The 17,335-nt window shown below is 45.4% G+C and overlaps 1 protein-coding gene across 1 annotated transcript; it reads left to right on the plus strand.

Moving 5' to 3' along the window:
• The first annotated feature begins 10,726 nt into the window (after positions 1-10,726).
• fgf16 (fibroblast growth factor 16) lies at positions 10,727-15,978 on the plus strand. The gene is made up of 3 exons (XM_053878696.1): positions 10,727-11,140; positions 12,568-12,671; positions 14,920-15,978. Exons 1-3 carry the CDS (start codon positions 10,837-10,839, stop codon positions 15,163-15,165), a joined length of 654 nt encoding a protein of 217 aa, XP_053734671.1. The 5' UTR covers positions 10,727-10,836; the 3' UTR covers positions 15,166-15,978.
• The last annotated feature ends 1,357 nt before the right edge of the window (positions 15,979-17,335 follow it).

Consider the following 17,335-nt stretch of genomic DNA (forward strand, 5'->3'; position numbering starts at 1 on the left):
TCACAATCAAACAGCCAGATTTGTGGGCATGTCGCTAATGGAAACCCTTAAAGTACACAGGTTTACGCCACATCCCTTTAACAGTGACTGTAAGGTCCATGAAAAGTTCATCGTTCGGGCTCATTCAGGGTTACCTTCTGTAAATAATCACACAAATAATTTACATCTATATTAAAAATATGATGTTCTGGCGGGTTTTCACTTACTATTTATGGGATTTCAGCACCGAAAACATCCCTGTGTTTTTCACAATCCAGTACAGATTAATGGCTACAAGTAACATTTCATTCCAGTAGGAGTGAAAATAAAGGACTGTCAACTACAGTGTTGCATTTTCTTGCCACAAACATTTTTAAAAGTGAGTACGACTCTCATATACTAGTTCCTAAGGATATGTTGAAAATGAAGCAGATCAGCCAATACCTGTAAATTCTGCGTGGAGGTTAACATCTCTTTGACTCCTAAAAACAACAGAGGGAAATACTTGAATACATGTTTCATTTGGGAAATCTGATTGGCTACCTGTCTTGTACTTGCATCCCGATCATCTAGTGCTAGAGAATAACAGACACTTGAAAATATTCTTCCATAGTAACACACACCATTTGGATCAGAAGGTTGGGACACTCTGGAAACGTCAGCGCGCATATAGACTGACAACCACTCACACACAGTCTGTGAACCTCTGTGCTTTTGTACGGTGGGAGAAGCACGAGGAGAACAATGAAACTCCACACAACAAGGTCCATCCTAATCCCAGCCATGACTTATTGCTCTGAGTCTGCACCACATCCATGTTGAGGCAACAAGAAAGAGAAAATAGAGAATATTCTGAGTGAAATGTAATGCATGCAGAAGAATAAAAGCAGAGCAACACAATCACACACAATCATATTCAGGCTGAACAAATCATCAAAGTTGTGTTTATCTTTTTAGACAAATGCTCACTTATGATTAGAACAACAAAGTAGAGCCACATGCAAGAACCATTCAAAAATAAGATATTTTGCGAGAGTTAAATGTATTTTTTTATTCCCTTATCTCCTTATTTCCCTAATAAAGTTGGAAACAAACTATTGAAGAAATGTGTAGAATTGTTTAAATGCAATATTAAAATATGTATATAAGAAAAAAAAAATAATAATAATAATAAATAAAGCCCAACAATGAAGATGCACGCAATGGTCAGGTGTGAATAGACAGAAACCACAGCAGTAATACCGGCCATTGTTTTTCTGTAAGAACTCTGGAAAAATGTTTAAATCTTAGCACGACTTACACAGGAAAGGTTCTCACTCTCACGTTTAATCCTCGACAAAGATTCCCAAACAAAGTCACCTGGTTCAAATCTCTCTGTTCTACAATTATTCGCATATTTACCATGATTAGTCACATACGCTGAAACACTTTACTCTCATAAACATATTAGGAGGTGAGTGGGGGTTTAACTCTCCCCCCACAACTCCCTCTAAATAACAAGAGAAAGAGAAGTGCGAGCTGCCAAACGCTGCATCAAACCCAGAGCCAAAACAAGCTGCTCTACCTCTTGTCCTGGCACATCAGACCTACATCTTCTTGGATGCAACGCCTCCATCTGTCAGTCCCCCACATACATTTCTCTGTCTGTTCACATATTGCGGCAAATGTGTTCATGCTGGCGAAGCAGTGAGCTAAAGGACACCAGTTATGTTTGGCTGGTGAAGAGGGCAACCCCGAGAGTCCAAATCCCAAACATATGTGAGCCCAGTTCGCTGGATAAGATCTGAGATACTGATCATTTCTTTCATGGATTTTCTTGGGCATAAAAAGAAACCCCTCCTCGTCCGAACTGAGGCCCCGTGTGTCCCTTCACTCAATATGCTAAGGACTGAATGAAGTTGCTCGGCCAACCCTCCAGTTCCATTACCGCGCTTGGTGCGGCGTTTATGTCGAGCAAAGCATGAAATTCAACAAATATTTGAAAATCTTCAGGGTCTCTTCTCGACGATAAATCCCTCCGCCGTTGTGTAAATCATCGGACATATGAAAGCACGAGGCTGTGGAGAAATTAAGCCTGAGATTTTTGTCAAAACGCTTACTTCACCCGACACTCTTTTCATGACTCAGACACATCTGGCTGACAGGTGTCCTGTCTGTTGAGTAATTTCATTCCGTCAAAGCGCAGCGCATGGAGAGGAGAGGAGGATAAGGGACCCTATCTTCTATCTGTGATGACATCAGGGCTGGGAGAGCTTGTTAGCGATGGAGAGTTAAAGCTGCGTTGCTTAGTTTCAACAGACAGTAATCCAGCCTACCGCTGTCAGTGCCCTTTCAAAACACTGATTACTCCATTTCCAAGGGCCTAATCTCTGTAAACAATCTCTGTTTTCATTATCTTTTAAACTGATTAGTCCTATGAATATAACTTTCCAATGCTGGACTCAGACAGGAAAAAAAAAAAAAAAGGGTTCTGCCATATTGATGCCAGCTGTAGCTGCATGACTTTACAAGAGAAATAAAGCCCCGATACAAACACAGATAGAGAGACGGCTGGGAGGAACACATGGGACTGGGAAATGCTTAAAAGTATGACGGACAACGGATAAAAAAAAAAATCTCCTGAGGGAAACTCTTCAACCTGGTTGCGGTTTTGCACAATTTGCAGCTGGATATTATAGTCGAAACCTGGAATAAACAAAGTCTGGAGCATTTTCCCTCAGAGCGGATTGACAGTTTGTGTGGTCACCCTCAAAAAAAAAAAAAAACAATCTATCTTCCGTGCCATTTTCGTTTTGGACAAAGTGAGCTAATCTTTGCCAGCGCATGTCTCCATCTGTTAACAAACATTTCCAATATGTTGAGAACAAGCTCTTGGCCGTCGGTCTCTCATGCATCAGGATGTGATGAACGCTGTGCACCTGTCTCGGCCTCCAGTCTAGTTTCTGGCAGCGAGGAGACTGCCTTAACCCGAAAACTATTTACCCCCAGAACATCAAAGAAAGAGGAGTCAGAGGCTTCATAATAGACAGAAATCTGTTTGTGATTTTCTTCTCTCCTTTCTAAACTGTGACGACGAACCCACTGCACCCTGTTGTCATCACTGCAGCCAAACAAAGGTCAAGGAGCTGCCTTGTGTCAGCCACCAACCTACAGGCCTCCTGCTAACACATGGAAGCAGAGCAGGCAGAACCTGGCGCGGCCTCGGTCACAGTAAAGTGAGAAAGAACTCATGCAAACCTGCGTTTGCACTGTGACAAGGCGGAATGTAGAAGAATGAGAGCAACTCGAATCACCCCTCTCTGAACTCTCCACTTAAGTTCACTAATGATTCTCCATTTGTCATGGCGTGACATCGCATGATTGTGAGACGCTATGAAACGTTGGCTGGGCTTTGAAAGCAGAAAACATCAGCACCCTCTACTGTTGAACCTTTCCATCCCCAATGGTGCGCATCTGCATTTTGTTTTCACAAGAATGATTCTGTAATCGTAATAGAACTGTGCTTCTACCGACGCACACTGACTCTTATGAAGACATATCGGCTTGCAAGAGACAATAAACAAAGTGAATCCTTCATGATGGACTTTGTCTTATAACTCAATGAAGCGTTCGATTTGGGCCTTAACAGCTCCCTGTATGGGAAAGTTTGGTGTTAGGACAGGATCCCAGAAAGAATGGTCCCAGATGTTGGGAGCCAACTCAGCTAAAACATACACTGAAAAATAAAGTGAGGAGTGAGCACATCAGCAAGCCTCATGTAGACGCATCAGAAGTCTCTTTGCGTTGTCTTACTGTTAGTTGGATGAGGTGAGTTGGTGCTGCCGTGGGTTTTTAGGTACATAGTCTCGGTAAAAAGGCCGTGGCCCTCGTCTCCACACTGCCCTCAGTTGGTGCTCACGGTGTGGATGTCATTTTGAGCTTTAGAAGCATCGCCTTTAAACTTGGTCCAAATAGGATTCATAGTGACCAGACTTCTGAAACTATGTGTGGATTAATAAGTAATGCTTTTGTTGTTGTTGTTGTTGTTGCAGTGTACTATGGGACTGTGGCAGTGTGAGCTACTGAAATCATGTGGAGAAGTTAGGGAAGCTAGAGATGTTTGGACACGTTGGAGATGGAGGTACCAGGTAAAGGACGGAGGGATGTCCACCGAAGGGGCTCATGGATGCAGTTAAGGGCTCCATGAAGAGGCTCAGTGTGACTGGAGCGGAGGAGCAACATGGGGTAAGATGGAGGAGCCTGACTTACTGAGGCAACCGTGGACTCAAGAGGAGAGCCATACCCGAATGAGTTTGACAGAACTAGATAAGAACCCGATTGTAGTAGTTAAAATGGAAAGATTTTGGATTTGTTTTGCTATTTTTATTGTTTTTCTTTTCATTTTGCTTTTCATTTTAACATTAACTTGAGGCTTAAAGACAACAGTGAGCAGAACATAATGCAGTCTGTACTCACTTTGCTTGTTTGTGAGAGTAGTTTTGCCCAAACTGTCAATGTTTGAAATAAAATAAAAAGTTGGTCAGTTGTCACTGGACGTAATATTGAGAGTTGCTATTTAATACTAATAATAATGTAAAATAAATATTTGTTTAGTAATTTAGTAGACTTTTTTTTTGTATTTTCGGTCTCAACTCCAAATGAAGCTGCACAGACCTGGTTTTGTACACATGTAAAAAGACAAAAAAGGCATGTGAAATTGTTTCTCCTTGCTTGGTAAAATATTTCAGTAGGATACAACGCATCTAAATGGGAGTACAAGCGAGTAGTTCATTTAAATAGGCTCAAACTTTGCCAGCATCTATGCAGACTTTTTCCAGAAACAGTCATCATGATGAATCAGTTCCTCCTTAAGACACGCATCAGAAAAGGTATAAATTTCTGTGATAAATTTAGCTTGACTTTGAAGAACAACTAAATATAAATGTGGAATAAGTGGCTTGCGTCAGCGGCAAGATATGGGCCGCCTGGCCTTTTTCTTCTCTTTGTAACTGAACCTGCAACAGCATGTCACTGTCTCCCCGGCTAAACAAATTAGTAAGTTGGATTGATCAAAGTGAAAAAGAAGTATTTGATTTCAGAGACAGAGTGGGGGGTCGAGGAGAGAGATGGAGTATGCAAATGTGAAAGCCTGAGTGAAATCATGAGGCAAGCGAAAGACGGAGCAGAGCCTTAGCAGCTGGACTGCCATGTAAATAGCTGTGCGGATAGGTAGGGCTGGGATCGGAGCCAAAGGGCTCTACAAAGGCCTCAGAACATCTGTTGGAGGCTAGATTCCTGCGCCGTGTTGTCGTAAGAATAATAGCTGGGCTCTGAGCTCCTGTTCCTTCATTAGACGGGATCATGATCACGCATATGCACTGTGCCACACTCAGAACGCGGACAGGAGTTGCTCAAACGTATGCCGTTCTCATGCCATCATCCGTGTTTTTCAATGCAGTTTTATGTTGATGGATGACGTACTGACAACACTTCATTTCTGTAGCTCTGTCCACTGGTCCCAGAGCGCCTTTAGAGGCAGAACTGATCATAGGCAGCATCCTGGAAAATACCAAAACATCCTAGTACAAATGAAGGGTGTGCTTGTGGACACACCATGGACAAAAAGGTTTTAGGGTTTTAAGGTGTCCTGGTCACAAAATATGGCTACAGCAGTTCGTCCTGCAGTGTCTGTTCCAGCCTGTTCCAGGCTCATGTCAGTGTGATCTTTTCATGTGTAGCACCCTAACTGCCTCACACATGCAGGACCAACCTGAACCCAAACTGCAAGCACAGGACTGTCTCAGTATACCTGTCATGAACTCAGGCATCCTGGCTGTTTCCCACGGTGGAGAATGTTATCACTCAAGACGTACAAGACTCGCCTTTATCTCCACTTTATTGATTTAAAATTCAATTTCTGCCCTTGTTTTAACTTTGGTCAGGAGTTTTATTTTTAGTGGTAACACCCAGACTTTTATCTGAACCTGGACTTTTACGATCCAAATCTAAGTTCACTCTAACTATAATGAAAGGGAGTTAGAAGAAACTCCAGTATTGTGATGAAAAAAAAAATTTAAATTAAAAACCCTCTCAGACAACAAGAGGGACTCCTGAGCTCCCAGACACATTCCACTCTATTTTTCTCCCCCAGATGGAAGAGCTACTCCAAAGATGTCAACTGCATTGGGATAAAATTTGAAAAATCTGCAATGTAGCATGCAGTCATGGTCAGATTTGTCCATTCATTACAGCCTGTATGCAGTACACGTATACACACGTGTACCTGAGGGCAAATGTTTAGATGCCACGCAACAGGGCATCAGTGTCACAGAAAGAGAAAACATTGGTTTATTTAGTTCGGACTGTTGTTGTCCGCAGCTACTTCAGCGGGTTTGAACTGTTGGACGACAGAGGGAAATCCTTACGAGCACCTGCACTGACTCATCGGAGCAGCACTACTTCCAGTCTCTGGTGGGTGACAAAGCTTCTCAGGAGAGATGCCAGATCCAGTCACGGACACGCCTTCTTATTGAGCTTTCAGCAACAGTCTGTCATATTTAGGAACACCCTGTCTTCCGCTTAGTCAGAATGAACGCTGGTGGGAACTAGATTGTTGAACTTCAGCATGATTTTATGTTTCCATCTTGATAAGAAGTCCTGAATACCGGGTTTGGACCTTGAAATGGCTTCATCGATCAAGTGCTGGGAACTGAAAATTCACATCTATGAGCTTTAGCTTCCAGCTCATTGTTGTCATACACTCCAAGTCATGACTCTTTGGGGTTCAGTAGCTGCTGTCCCTTGTGAGGAGGGGTCACTTGAGATGGTTTGGGATCTCATTTGGAAGTCAATTAATATCTTACTCTATAGGTTTTCCAGGAATGTCCAGATGGCAAAGGAGCACACTGGACCAGATGGAACCCAACACAATCTCTCATGACTTGGAGCAGAAAGTTGAAATTTTTTAATCAGTTGGGCGACAATAAGCAGTTCACTTTGCGTTGCCTGGATGAGATGTAACAGCAGTGACGATGAAATAGGATGGTGTACAGGTAGGTTGAAATCTTGGGGAGATACTCAGTTTGGTCCATGACGTCTGATGAAAGTTTGCTATAATCCAAGTTGAGTTCTCACCAGAGTGCAGTACGTCAGCCTCAGCAGCAACCAAACCAAATATAAAAGTACAAACCACCCAGGCGAAAGACGGCAGAGTGGTTTCTCTGTTTGGCCCTCAACTTTGTGTGTTACGTTCGGAGCCCCTGGTGCTCCCATGTTCAATAACAGACAAGTCCAACGAGGCTTTCTCCTCACCACCGGGGCACATGCTAGTGATCTGTACAGCAAATGTTGGCTTTAGACTGTGTCCCTTCAGTACAAGTGGCTTCTTCAAACTTGAGGGGCTCCATTCATTAGGGCTTGAAAGCAAAGCAAACAAATTCATTAACACGATCTTTTAAGCGGAGTGGCCGAGGCAAGCCGGCCCTGAAACGTTAAACCATTACCTAAATTCGCATGCATCTGTCTGAACCCCCCTCCCAGCCCACTCCCGCCCCTGCCCCGGCGCTCACAGCGCCCTTGAACAAGGCCGAAGGACCACCTGCATGAAAGAAGAGACCCTCTCTGTTATGTCTCTGCTTGGGAATGAAATAACACGGAATCCAGCTCTGCAAATAACTCACAGTGAAGATCATTTTCCACATGCTGCTTGACAAAAGGTAAAATAAGAACAGATGACATCCCCACTCTTCTCCCTCTCTCTGGGAACTGGACAGGAGAGACCAGGGTGCGTGACCAAAGACCTTCCAGTGTCAGGCCGGAGAGCCACAGCGTTCCCACGTCGGAAGCACGGCTCAGCTAAAGCCAACGCACAAACACTGCAGTTGAACGGACATTTCATATTTGGGTATTCAGTGACCTATTTTCTGGACGGTCTCCAGATCACTAAAACGCTTTCATCTGTTTGAGAGTCGCAGGCGTTATTTAAGTAAACTATTTCCCAAAATGTCAAACAATTTACTCAAAGCCGACATGATGCCATAATGGAATCAAAAACATGTCTCCTTGTGTAAGGTATCACCTTAGCTTGACCAGGCAGACCCCTCCTCAGGACACACACTCATCCAAATAAATAGGTGAGGCACTTATTAGCCTCACATTCAGTGTAACTTCTTTTTTGATTTTGGTCCTCTGCGCACTCGAGGGACACCGAACATCAAAGCCCTTGGCTTGAGGTCATTATCTTCATTGCTATATCCGCGGCAGGTTGTCGGCATATGGTAACATTTTAACTCTGGATTTTCTTGTGTGTGTGTGTGTGTGTGTGTGTCTGCAGCCATAAATCTGCCGTGTCAAGTATAAAATATATTTGACCAACAACAGATGTACTTCTAATAGCTACCACGAAAAAAAAAAAGAAATCAAAATGAACTACGTTGAGAATGTTACACAAACAGTGGAGGGCCGGCGAGATGGATGTCAGTGGTGTGTAAAAGAGAGTGACATCATTAGAGGGGAGAAGAAAAGCAGGGGGGTGTTGCTTTTTATTTTTCTATTACCCTGCATCCATTTCTCTCATTCACTCTGCCCTCCTCTCTTTACTGTAATCCCTCTTCTTGCAGCCTTTAACTGAGACGAATTCCCCTTTCATCCTGGGCTGCAGCGAGGGCCCTCGCACAAAGCTCCACTATCCCTGACTCCTCGGTCAACCCCTGTGCCCCAATTCATCAAGCGGAGGCCCCGGGGCATTCATCACCCCCACCACCTTTCATATCCCGCACCAGCTGAAAGCCACTGTCCCTCCTCTGACTTCAATACTGCTGCGACACACCCCTAAGATTTATTGTGGCGTAATTAGTAGCAGCCAAAGGTCAGTCATACTGTACCCCACATCTGCCCCAAAATGGGCCGCCGCCACAGAGGGCCGGGGATTAGTCCAAAAAGCAAGTAGCTGCAAATATTAATCAAGACTGCGACAGTGACGGAAGAACAATGGTCCTGGTGGGAGAGGTGAGTGCTGCCCCTCGGGACGGGATTTCCACAAACAACTTGAAAGGGCTCTAAAATAACAAGCAGCGATACTCAAACTGCGCTGCTGGTTTAACAGCCTTCCACAGACGGCTAACTTGGTGAGCGTCTTGTCATCGTCGTCGCAACAAGACGGGACCTGTTGCAACATTGTGTTCCGGCAGATGCAAAATCCCCATTATATCATAACCGGTGCCTGATTTACAACCAGGCTGGAAGCAACTATGTGCCCTCGTGCTTTGCTATGCAAATGAGGAAAGGCAGAGCTTTTTAAATGCATTGTTTAAAAGCATGAATTAGCTTGGACAAGGTGTCGACCCTACGTCTTTTCATTGACCTTACTGGCTGAATCATAAGAATTATGACTGCTATAACACAAAACATTACTGCTTCACTCAATTGACACCGAATATTTGGGCTATTTAAAGTAAGCTAAACTCCAGGTCCAGCCGCTCTAAATCATTTTATTTTACTTCCTCTCAGCTTTCCAATTTTATTTACTGTTCTGACAATAACAACACATTTTGGCCCCTTTAACACTCCTTATCTATAATGTCTGAAGCCATGATAAAGTTAACAAGCAAGCTTAAAGAAAGTCGGACCTCATTCTCATCCTTCACATTTTAAATCACAAAATAAAAGCTTATTTCTCCGCTGTGAAGGCCTCCCGCCACTGGGCTGCAGTGTTCCCTATTCCACGTCAACCAACCAAGCGGTGCAATCTTCCTTTATTTTGTTATATACAGTCTACACTGAGCCTTCAGTATTCCACTACTCAGTCAAACGTAGACTCCTTTACTAGGACACAGCAGTTCTCTGCTTTTCAATACGTACTTTTCATGTTGACTCCCCGAGCTTGCCTGTCTTTCACATTTATTTAAAAATGTTACTTATTTAAACAACTCGAGGTGCCAATAGAGTAACATTTTTAATCATGTTTAATCGCACTCAAGCACTTCATGGATGAATTACCTTTTTTTAATCTGTTCCAAATGTTACTTTAAGGAGGATTTTATCAATGCAATTAAATTCTAATTTCATGTGAATTGAATTCAACAGGGCAACAGCATCTTTGCTGCATGTCTGACAAAATTCCCAACTGTAGAAAAGTTTTTTTTTTTTTCGTTTTAATAAAAGTACAAAGCTGCAAACCGGATCACCACCTTTTTTTCCCCCTGCCTGAAGTCCAACTGGTGAAGCTGCTGGTTAACTGGAGCACTGACAGAGAGGTGCAAGAAAGCACCTGCCTCAGACTCAGACTGTGGGCGGTGGGACAAACTCATGAAACTTCTCTGCAGACGGCTGGACGCTGGAGCTCAGGAAATTCTGATAATATTGCCGGGAAATGTTGCTTTCGAATTCCTCCTCTGCCTCTTCAAAGGCAGTGAAGTATGGCTCGTCCTTCTGAGGTGGACTACAAGATATATATATATATATTTTTTATAGTGTTCTGCTGAGCGGCCGGAGCCTCGGACCACAGCCACTGGAGTCAAGTTGTCCAGAACGACAGGATACAGCCGTGGTTTTGCGGGAAGAGGCGAGTTCTCCGCGCGTTATCTTGACAGGTTGGAGTGAAGAAGGAGTCGGAGCGCACAGTGGCGCGCGTCAGAAAGGATGCCAGCCAGGCGTGGCTTGGGTTTGAACATCCAATGTGGGAATGCGTGGGGAGCATGTATATAATACCAGTCTTTCCATGTGATAAACAGAGAAATCAATCTGATGACACCAGCTGAGGACCATCTATAATCGGAGCGGACTTGGAGCTGCTCGGTCGCGCGTCTTTTTTTTTGGCGTGTATGGGTCGGACTTGCACAAACTTTTCTCCCCCCTCCTTGAATCAGCGAACACTTTTAAATGCCGTCGCTTAATTTGACAGCTGTGCACACAATGGCGGAGGTCGGGAGTTTTCTCGGGACGTTTGACTTGGATTTACAGAGTTTTCCTGCACTGGGGAACGTGCCCGTACCGGAGTCTCCCGTGGGCTTGAACGAGCAGCTGGGCCAGATCGAGGGGCGGCTGCAGCGGGGGTCGCCGACGGACTTCGGGCACCTGAAGGGGATCCTGAGGCGGCGGCAGTTGTACTGCAGGACCGGCTTCCAGCTGGAGATTTTCCCCAATGGAACTGTACACGGGACACGACAGGACCACAGCAGATTTGGTGAGCGCTCCAACTGCTCATTCCCTTCATTTCCTGCAGTTTATTTGGCCAACTTTGACCTCACGAAAGCGCAGGATTTCAATGCTGTTTAAAGTGATTATCAATGAGGAGTAGTTAATGTTTATATTTCACTCGTTATTTCACCTTTAGAACTTGAAAATAGCCCTCATGGAGGGGCTGTTTCCACGACGACGGTCCCTTTTACGTCACTGTCACCTGGCGCGCGGCTAATCCCAGCGCGCGCGGGGGGAGGCGCAGGTGTCTCCCACCGCCGCACAACAACCGTGCGCGCGCACGACGAGACGTCTCGCGCCTCATGTCCGCTCAGTCATTTGGCGGGAATAATAAGTGGGACAACAGCGCCTAACGCGGAGCCAAAAGCGGCCGGTTTACCGGGACGGGCGGTCCGCTGTTGCTGTCTGGCTTCAGTTTGAAGGCGCGAGCGCGCTGTCTCTGAACAGCGTGGCTTTGATTCAACAGACTTGAAACACCCCTCAGCTCCGATCGCTCGCGGAGTGAGAGGGATCCTCTCGGAGCAACCTCCCCACCAGCCACCGGCTTCTCTTTTGCTCGCTGCTTTCCCGGCGTTTGTAACCGCCCGTGAGTCAGCAGCCCGTGAAGTATCCCAAAGCTTCACAAAAGTGATTCCTCGGTGTTTGCCAGAGTGGGAGGTTTCCGAGACACCACGAACATTATGATCGACTGGAAGCGTTTCCTTCTGGGGATTGCCGCAGCAGATAAATCACCATGTGTTATTTGTTGTTCTTGTTTTCAGCCAAAGCTTGTAGCGTCGTGTACAAGCTGTAATTTCAAATGACTTACACGGCCACACCTAGAAAACTGGGATCCTAGTTTTGGTTTTGTCCAAGCAAGTGAGATCCGCTTCGTTTAAGATGTGATATGAAGATTCTTGGCTTCATCCTTGTGCATAAGAGAATAGAAGACAGAAAGTTTGATCTTAAATCTGAACAGTCTAATGTCATTTTTAGGGTGCGACGAAATACGAGCTAGAAACAAGTCTTGCTTCAGGCCTCAGCTTTTGCCTCCCTAAGAGGAAGGAGTTGTGAAGTAGGAGCCGTAATGAAGGGTGTCCAGATGATAAGATAAGATCGACTGTATTGATCTCACAAAGGAGAAATTCACCGTTACGCTCTTACGTTGTTAGTGCAGAGACAGACATAAGTAAAAGTCCATTCCTCCATTTGTGCTTTATTTTAAATTGGCCCTAGAAAGGTTCCGTATGGAGAGTGGGTTGAGTGAGGTTCCGACAAAAGAAGAAGGCATCTTGGGAAATGAACGAGACTTGGTCTTGATCAGATCAACTTCATAAAAACAGCCTCTCAGTGTGGAGTTGAGACCTGCATCCTCCTTGAATGAGGAAAGAGAGCACCATATTTTTCCCCTGATCACTGTGTGTTTGGCTTCAGGGATCCTGGAGTTCATCAGCCTGGCGGTGGGGCTGGTCAGCATCAGGGGGGTGGACGCTGGACTCTACCTCGGCATGAATGAGAAAGGAGAACTCTATGGGTCGGTGAGTCAAACCACATGGCTGCGCTGATACGGTTGATTTTGTGGTGGCAGACGGGAAGAAGTCTGAGACAAAACAAGGAGATAGTTGAACAAGGACTCTGATATGAGGAGTGTGTGTCTTTGTTCTGCCTTTCAGAAGCAGGACGCGAGAGGAAAAAGGGGGAGCATGTGGGGGTACAGGTATCAGGTGTCCCAATGCATTACCTGGGGGGGGGGTCTGCTGACTGAAGGTGGCTACTTTTAAGCACAGCCATTCTGTGAAAAGTGCAGATATTGTTACTGCGCGCTATCTGGCCTCCTGGAGCTATGACCCCGGGGGAGGGGGCGGGCAACAGTGGGAGGCACCCACTCCAGAAGAGAGGGGGTAATTGCACACCTGACTGAGTCACCTGACTGAGAGGGGAGGCCATGCAGACACGTCTGTCTGAACCTGGGAGGCCAGGAAGTGCAAAGGGGGAAGTAACGCGGCGCAGCAACGAGACGGATGCCTCCGTGCCCAAAACTGCCGGACCATGACGAGCGTTTGATCCGATGAGTTGAGTGCGTGTAAAACGATGGGTTTGCTCCAGTCACGTGGCCCCGAGGTTGTGTTTACAGACAACAGCTCCGGCCTGTGACAGCCTATCCACCAAACTGCCGCTGGAATAAAAAGCGGCGCTGCTTTAAAACAGAGATCAGGAAGGTTGGTGTGAGAGTCAAAACAAAGGCAGAGCAGGACCAAACAGGAAGGAGGCGGGTGGCAGTGAAGAGGATGGACTTCCACTGGGACCAGTGTTTGCAAGAATTTCATAGAAGTACAGTTTAAATGATACGATCCTCTGAATTCAAGGCTACAGCCACACAAACTTGAGTCAAACCTCATGATGCAAACTGCTGCAGTGCATCATGGGTCTTTGGGTTCAATAAGATCTTACTCGCACTTTGACTCATCACGACAGTTAGCTTGTTCTGGGCTTATGCTAAAAAGTGCTAATCTTTATATTATTTGGAACAAAGACTCAGATTAGACACGACGTATGATGGTCACACTTACGAGTGCTAATATTGGCTGACTAAACGTGTAGAACAAACCGTGCCAGTGAGACACCGAGCTAAGTCGCTCACTTTGCCCCTTACATGACCTAACATGTATTTATTTTGTTCTTTTTAATGTCTGGAATGTCATTGATAGCATTGAGCACAATGGTACAGCAGGTGGCAGTAGTGTCCCGGGTACTCACTATAAATGAGAGCTACCGAAACATAGTCTCATTCCCATGGCGTAATCCTGACATTGGGAAAGTGTTTTTTTGCGTCTTAAGTTGATGCAAAAGGCAGCGTTCAGTGTCCCATGTTGACGTATGAGGCTTTCAATTGAGGCTTCCGCTGCATATCCGGATAAAGGGTGGGTAGCGTGTTGCGTAAACAAAGGGGGGTTGTGGCGGTTAGCGTTATCCATCCTTCCACTCAGAATTTTGCGATTTGTCACTTGGTATATACGGTCCCTCATGCTGCCTTCAGTCAGGAGAGCCACCTACGGTTCTACAAGTAACATCCGACTTACGACCTGCTCAACTTGACCACGACCACGGCCAGCAGATGCTTTTTTTTTTTTATTCAATGTCACCGCAGCACGTAGCAGCCCGGCAACGCATACGCCAGTTACGGCAGCACAGTATCCCAGCATCTCACTCTCACACAGCCATCTACCACTACAGTGCTACCTATAACCCTCGTGTCGGATATCCGACTTACGACCGGTTGGTCGGAACCGATCCCGCTCGTAAGTCAGATGTGACTTGTATAGATACCAAGTCACATCCAAGGTAACTCTGTGGAGAGAGCTCCCCATCGTCTGACCCGTGCGGGCTGTACCATGGGAGTGAGAAAAGGTTGGCGCTGCAGCAAATCTTTATGGACCCAGAGGGTGACACTATAATGGAATCGTACAATCCGATCAGACGTCCCTGAAAATCAAATTGTAACTTGTTCTTTTGTTTTTGCGTTGACTTCTCCAAAGTCAACCGACCTAATTCCGGTAACTGCTATTGTTCCGAAAAGGCATCTCAAGTGAAGGAAACGACTTGAGTGAGCGAGTGTGTGTGTGTAGTGGGTTCACTTGGTGTCTGAGAGAAAAGGTCAGAAGGTTCGAGGAGGATCTGCCTGTGGTCATATTGAGCACCTGCCCACATGAGCCTCTGTGGTTCACTTGTCGTGTGATGCAGACATCTGCCAGGGCCTTTAAAATATGTGTCTTTTCGTCTCCACAGCGGAAGCTGACGGCTGAATGTGTGTTCAGGGAGCAGTTTGAGGAGAACTGGTACAACACCTACGCTTCCACCCTGTACAAGCACACGGACACGGGACGCTTCTACTACGTGGCCTTGAACAAAGACGGCTCGCCGAGGGAAGGCGGCAGGACTAAGAAACACCAGAAGCTCACTCACTTTCTACCCCGGCACGTGGAGATAGAGAAGATCCATCAGTCCTACAGGGAGAACTTCCAGCACAGGTGACCCGGTGCTTATACTGGAATTGAGCGGGAAGGAGAGTCGCGGATATTTGGCTGAAGACTGTTTACCCTCAACTCCGCCGGAGGTCTGGATCACCAGCACTGATATAAACATGTTTGTGTAAGTCCACGCCGCCTCAGAGAGGAGATTCTTCTGTGAAACCACTGTGGATGCAGACCAAAGGAGAGTCCAGTCAGCTGCCATGTTTCCTTTGTGAGGCGTCGGAGAGAGCGTTGGTTTTTGAGCCATCACTTTTAGTTGCACCCAAAGATGGAAAGCACTGCAGACTGTGTGTACGTGGAGAACCACACAGTTCATAACCGAAGAGAAGGCACATAAACAGATGAGAGGACGGAGCGCCGCTGCATCCGCGTTTGTCGGCAGTTTGAGACTGTCAGACCGAATGTTTCGGCGCGTACAAATGTCATTGTTCGACAAAAGTGGCGGACGAAATCTCTCCAGCGAATGTGGGGGATGTAAAAGCACTTAGCGAAAAATGTTGACTCACATGTTCATCACGACAGAACCAAGTGATGAAGAGCGGAACTCTGTACAGACAAAGAGACTTGTGAGACTCGTGATGTTCCGCGCGTCGGAAACATTATTAAAAATGCAAGCAGCTGAGGGGTACATATGGGTGATCCTATTTATGAGATGTACAATATATTTATTTTCTACATATAAAGTATAAATATAAAGCTATATATTTATTTATTGCAAAGACTTTATTTTGTAATGAACTTGAAGTTATCTGGACCCTAGATTCTACTGAAATCACACCAAGAAACACAGAGAAAAAAAATGAAGAGCTGCAATAGCACGGCAATGAAATTGTCCTGCTTTGGAGGATTCATCGTGAGAGACCGTTTTCTGCCTGGATGAAAGTCTGATGTACCAATTAAAACCACCTGTAGAATACACCGCCAAGTGACAACTCTCTCTTCATTTCATGCTCATCCAAGTGTCCCGTCCTTTGATGTTTTTTATTTTATTTTTTTTACATAATTGTTAATAGGTGCGTTGAAGAGGGAGCAGCTGAAAGGTCTCTCTGATGACTGTCACCATTTTTAAAAACAGAAATAGTGAATCTCAATCTCATTACATGTGATACATGTGATATATGTTAAAATGATGTGCTTCTTTTCTGATCTCTCCTGATATTTGACGGAATACTCAGTCATTAATAGGCCTGGGATGTTAATGCAATTTATTAATTCCAGAAAAAAAGAAGAATATGACGGAAAATTGAAGTTAAAAAAAAACTTCCTCCCTGTTGTTTATATGTTTCAACTTAAATTTGATCATTCAAATATTAAAATTGACTGTAAAATTTGGGAAACAGGTATAAAAAGAATAAGATCAGTGGGTTCATCTTTATATCCGTAGTTCACGGACGCAAGTTGCATTTCCAGATTTGAATCCAAGTCACCCACTGATCCCCAGTAATTCTAAATCCACCTTGTGTCAAATGAACTTCCCAGGTCCATGATGTCACAGGAGGGTGACTCACCTCGCCATTGTACCCTCTATAGTAGGATGTCAAGTCTTTCATTTCAAGGTCCAAATCCAGAGCGAGTGAGAAAGGCACATGTGCAGGTTAGTTTATAAAAGCTCTTTCCGTTCCGACATAAAATCAAATAGACTTGACAGATGTCTGATCTCCGGGCGTTGTTATTTAGCTCGACCTTTAATGTCGTGTTGTAAAGAGACGGTGAGAAAATGGCGTGAAAGAATAGCGGCGATTCTCTCTTTTTTTTCTTTTTTTTCCCATGCAATCCCAGTGCCCTCATAAAGCCTCAGTAATGGCCACAGCCCGGCTCGGTCTCAGTAATGTCTCAGTCAGTCCACCGTGCTAAATCAGATTCCTTCTGCAACTGGATCCTGACTTCTAATTGGCTTTACACATCAGCGTGGATTTAAGCAGTGATTGGTTGTCGGTGCTGGGGGCCTCTCGCTCTCCGCCGCCCTTCAATGGACAGAAACAGCTGCCCGCTGCTGCGCGGCCAGGAGGCCGGCGACGTGCCGCGGACTCGGGCTGGTGGTAATCTGGGGCTAAAAGGGGACGGGATCAACATTTCAACATCTGCAATAGTTGTAATGTTTCTCAACTGGCAGATATCTGTGAGCCGCGAGACCGAGATCCCCCCGGGGGAGGGAATGGAAAAGTCAAAGA

This window comes from Synchiropus splendidus, chromosome 11, assembly GCF_027744825.2.
Source record: "Synchiropus splendidus isolate RoL2022-P1 chromosome 11, RoL_Sspl_1.0, whole genome shotgun sequence".
NCBI lineage: Eukaryota > Metazoa > Chordata > Actinopteri > Syngnathiformes > Callionymidae > Synchiropus > Synchiropus splendidus.

Coding starts and splice junctions, on each gene's coding strand:
- fgf16 (XM_053878696.1), top strand. CDS start 10,837: ATGCCGTCGCTTAATTTGACAGCTGTGCACACAATGGCGGAGGTCGGG. Junction 11,141..12,567: donor ACAGGACCACAGCAGATTTG/GTGAGCGCTCCA, acceptor GTTTGGCTTCAG/GGATCCTGGAGTTCATCAGC. Junction 12,672..14,919: donor AAGGAGAACTCTATGGGTCG/GTGAGTCAAACC, acceptor TCGTCTCCACAG/CGGAAGCTGACGGCTGAATG.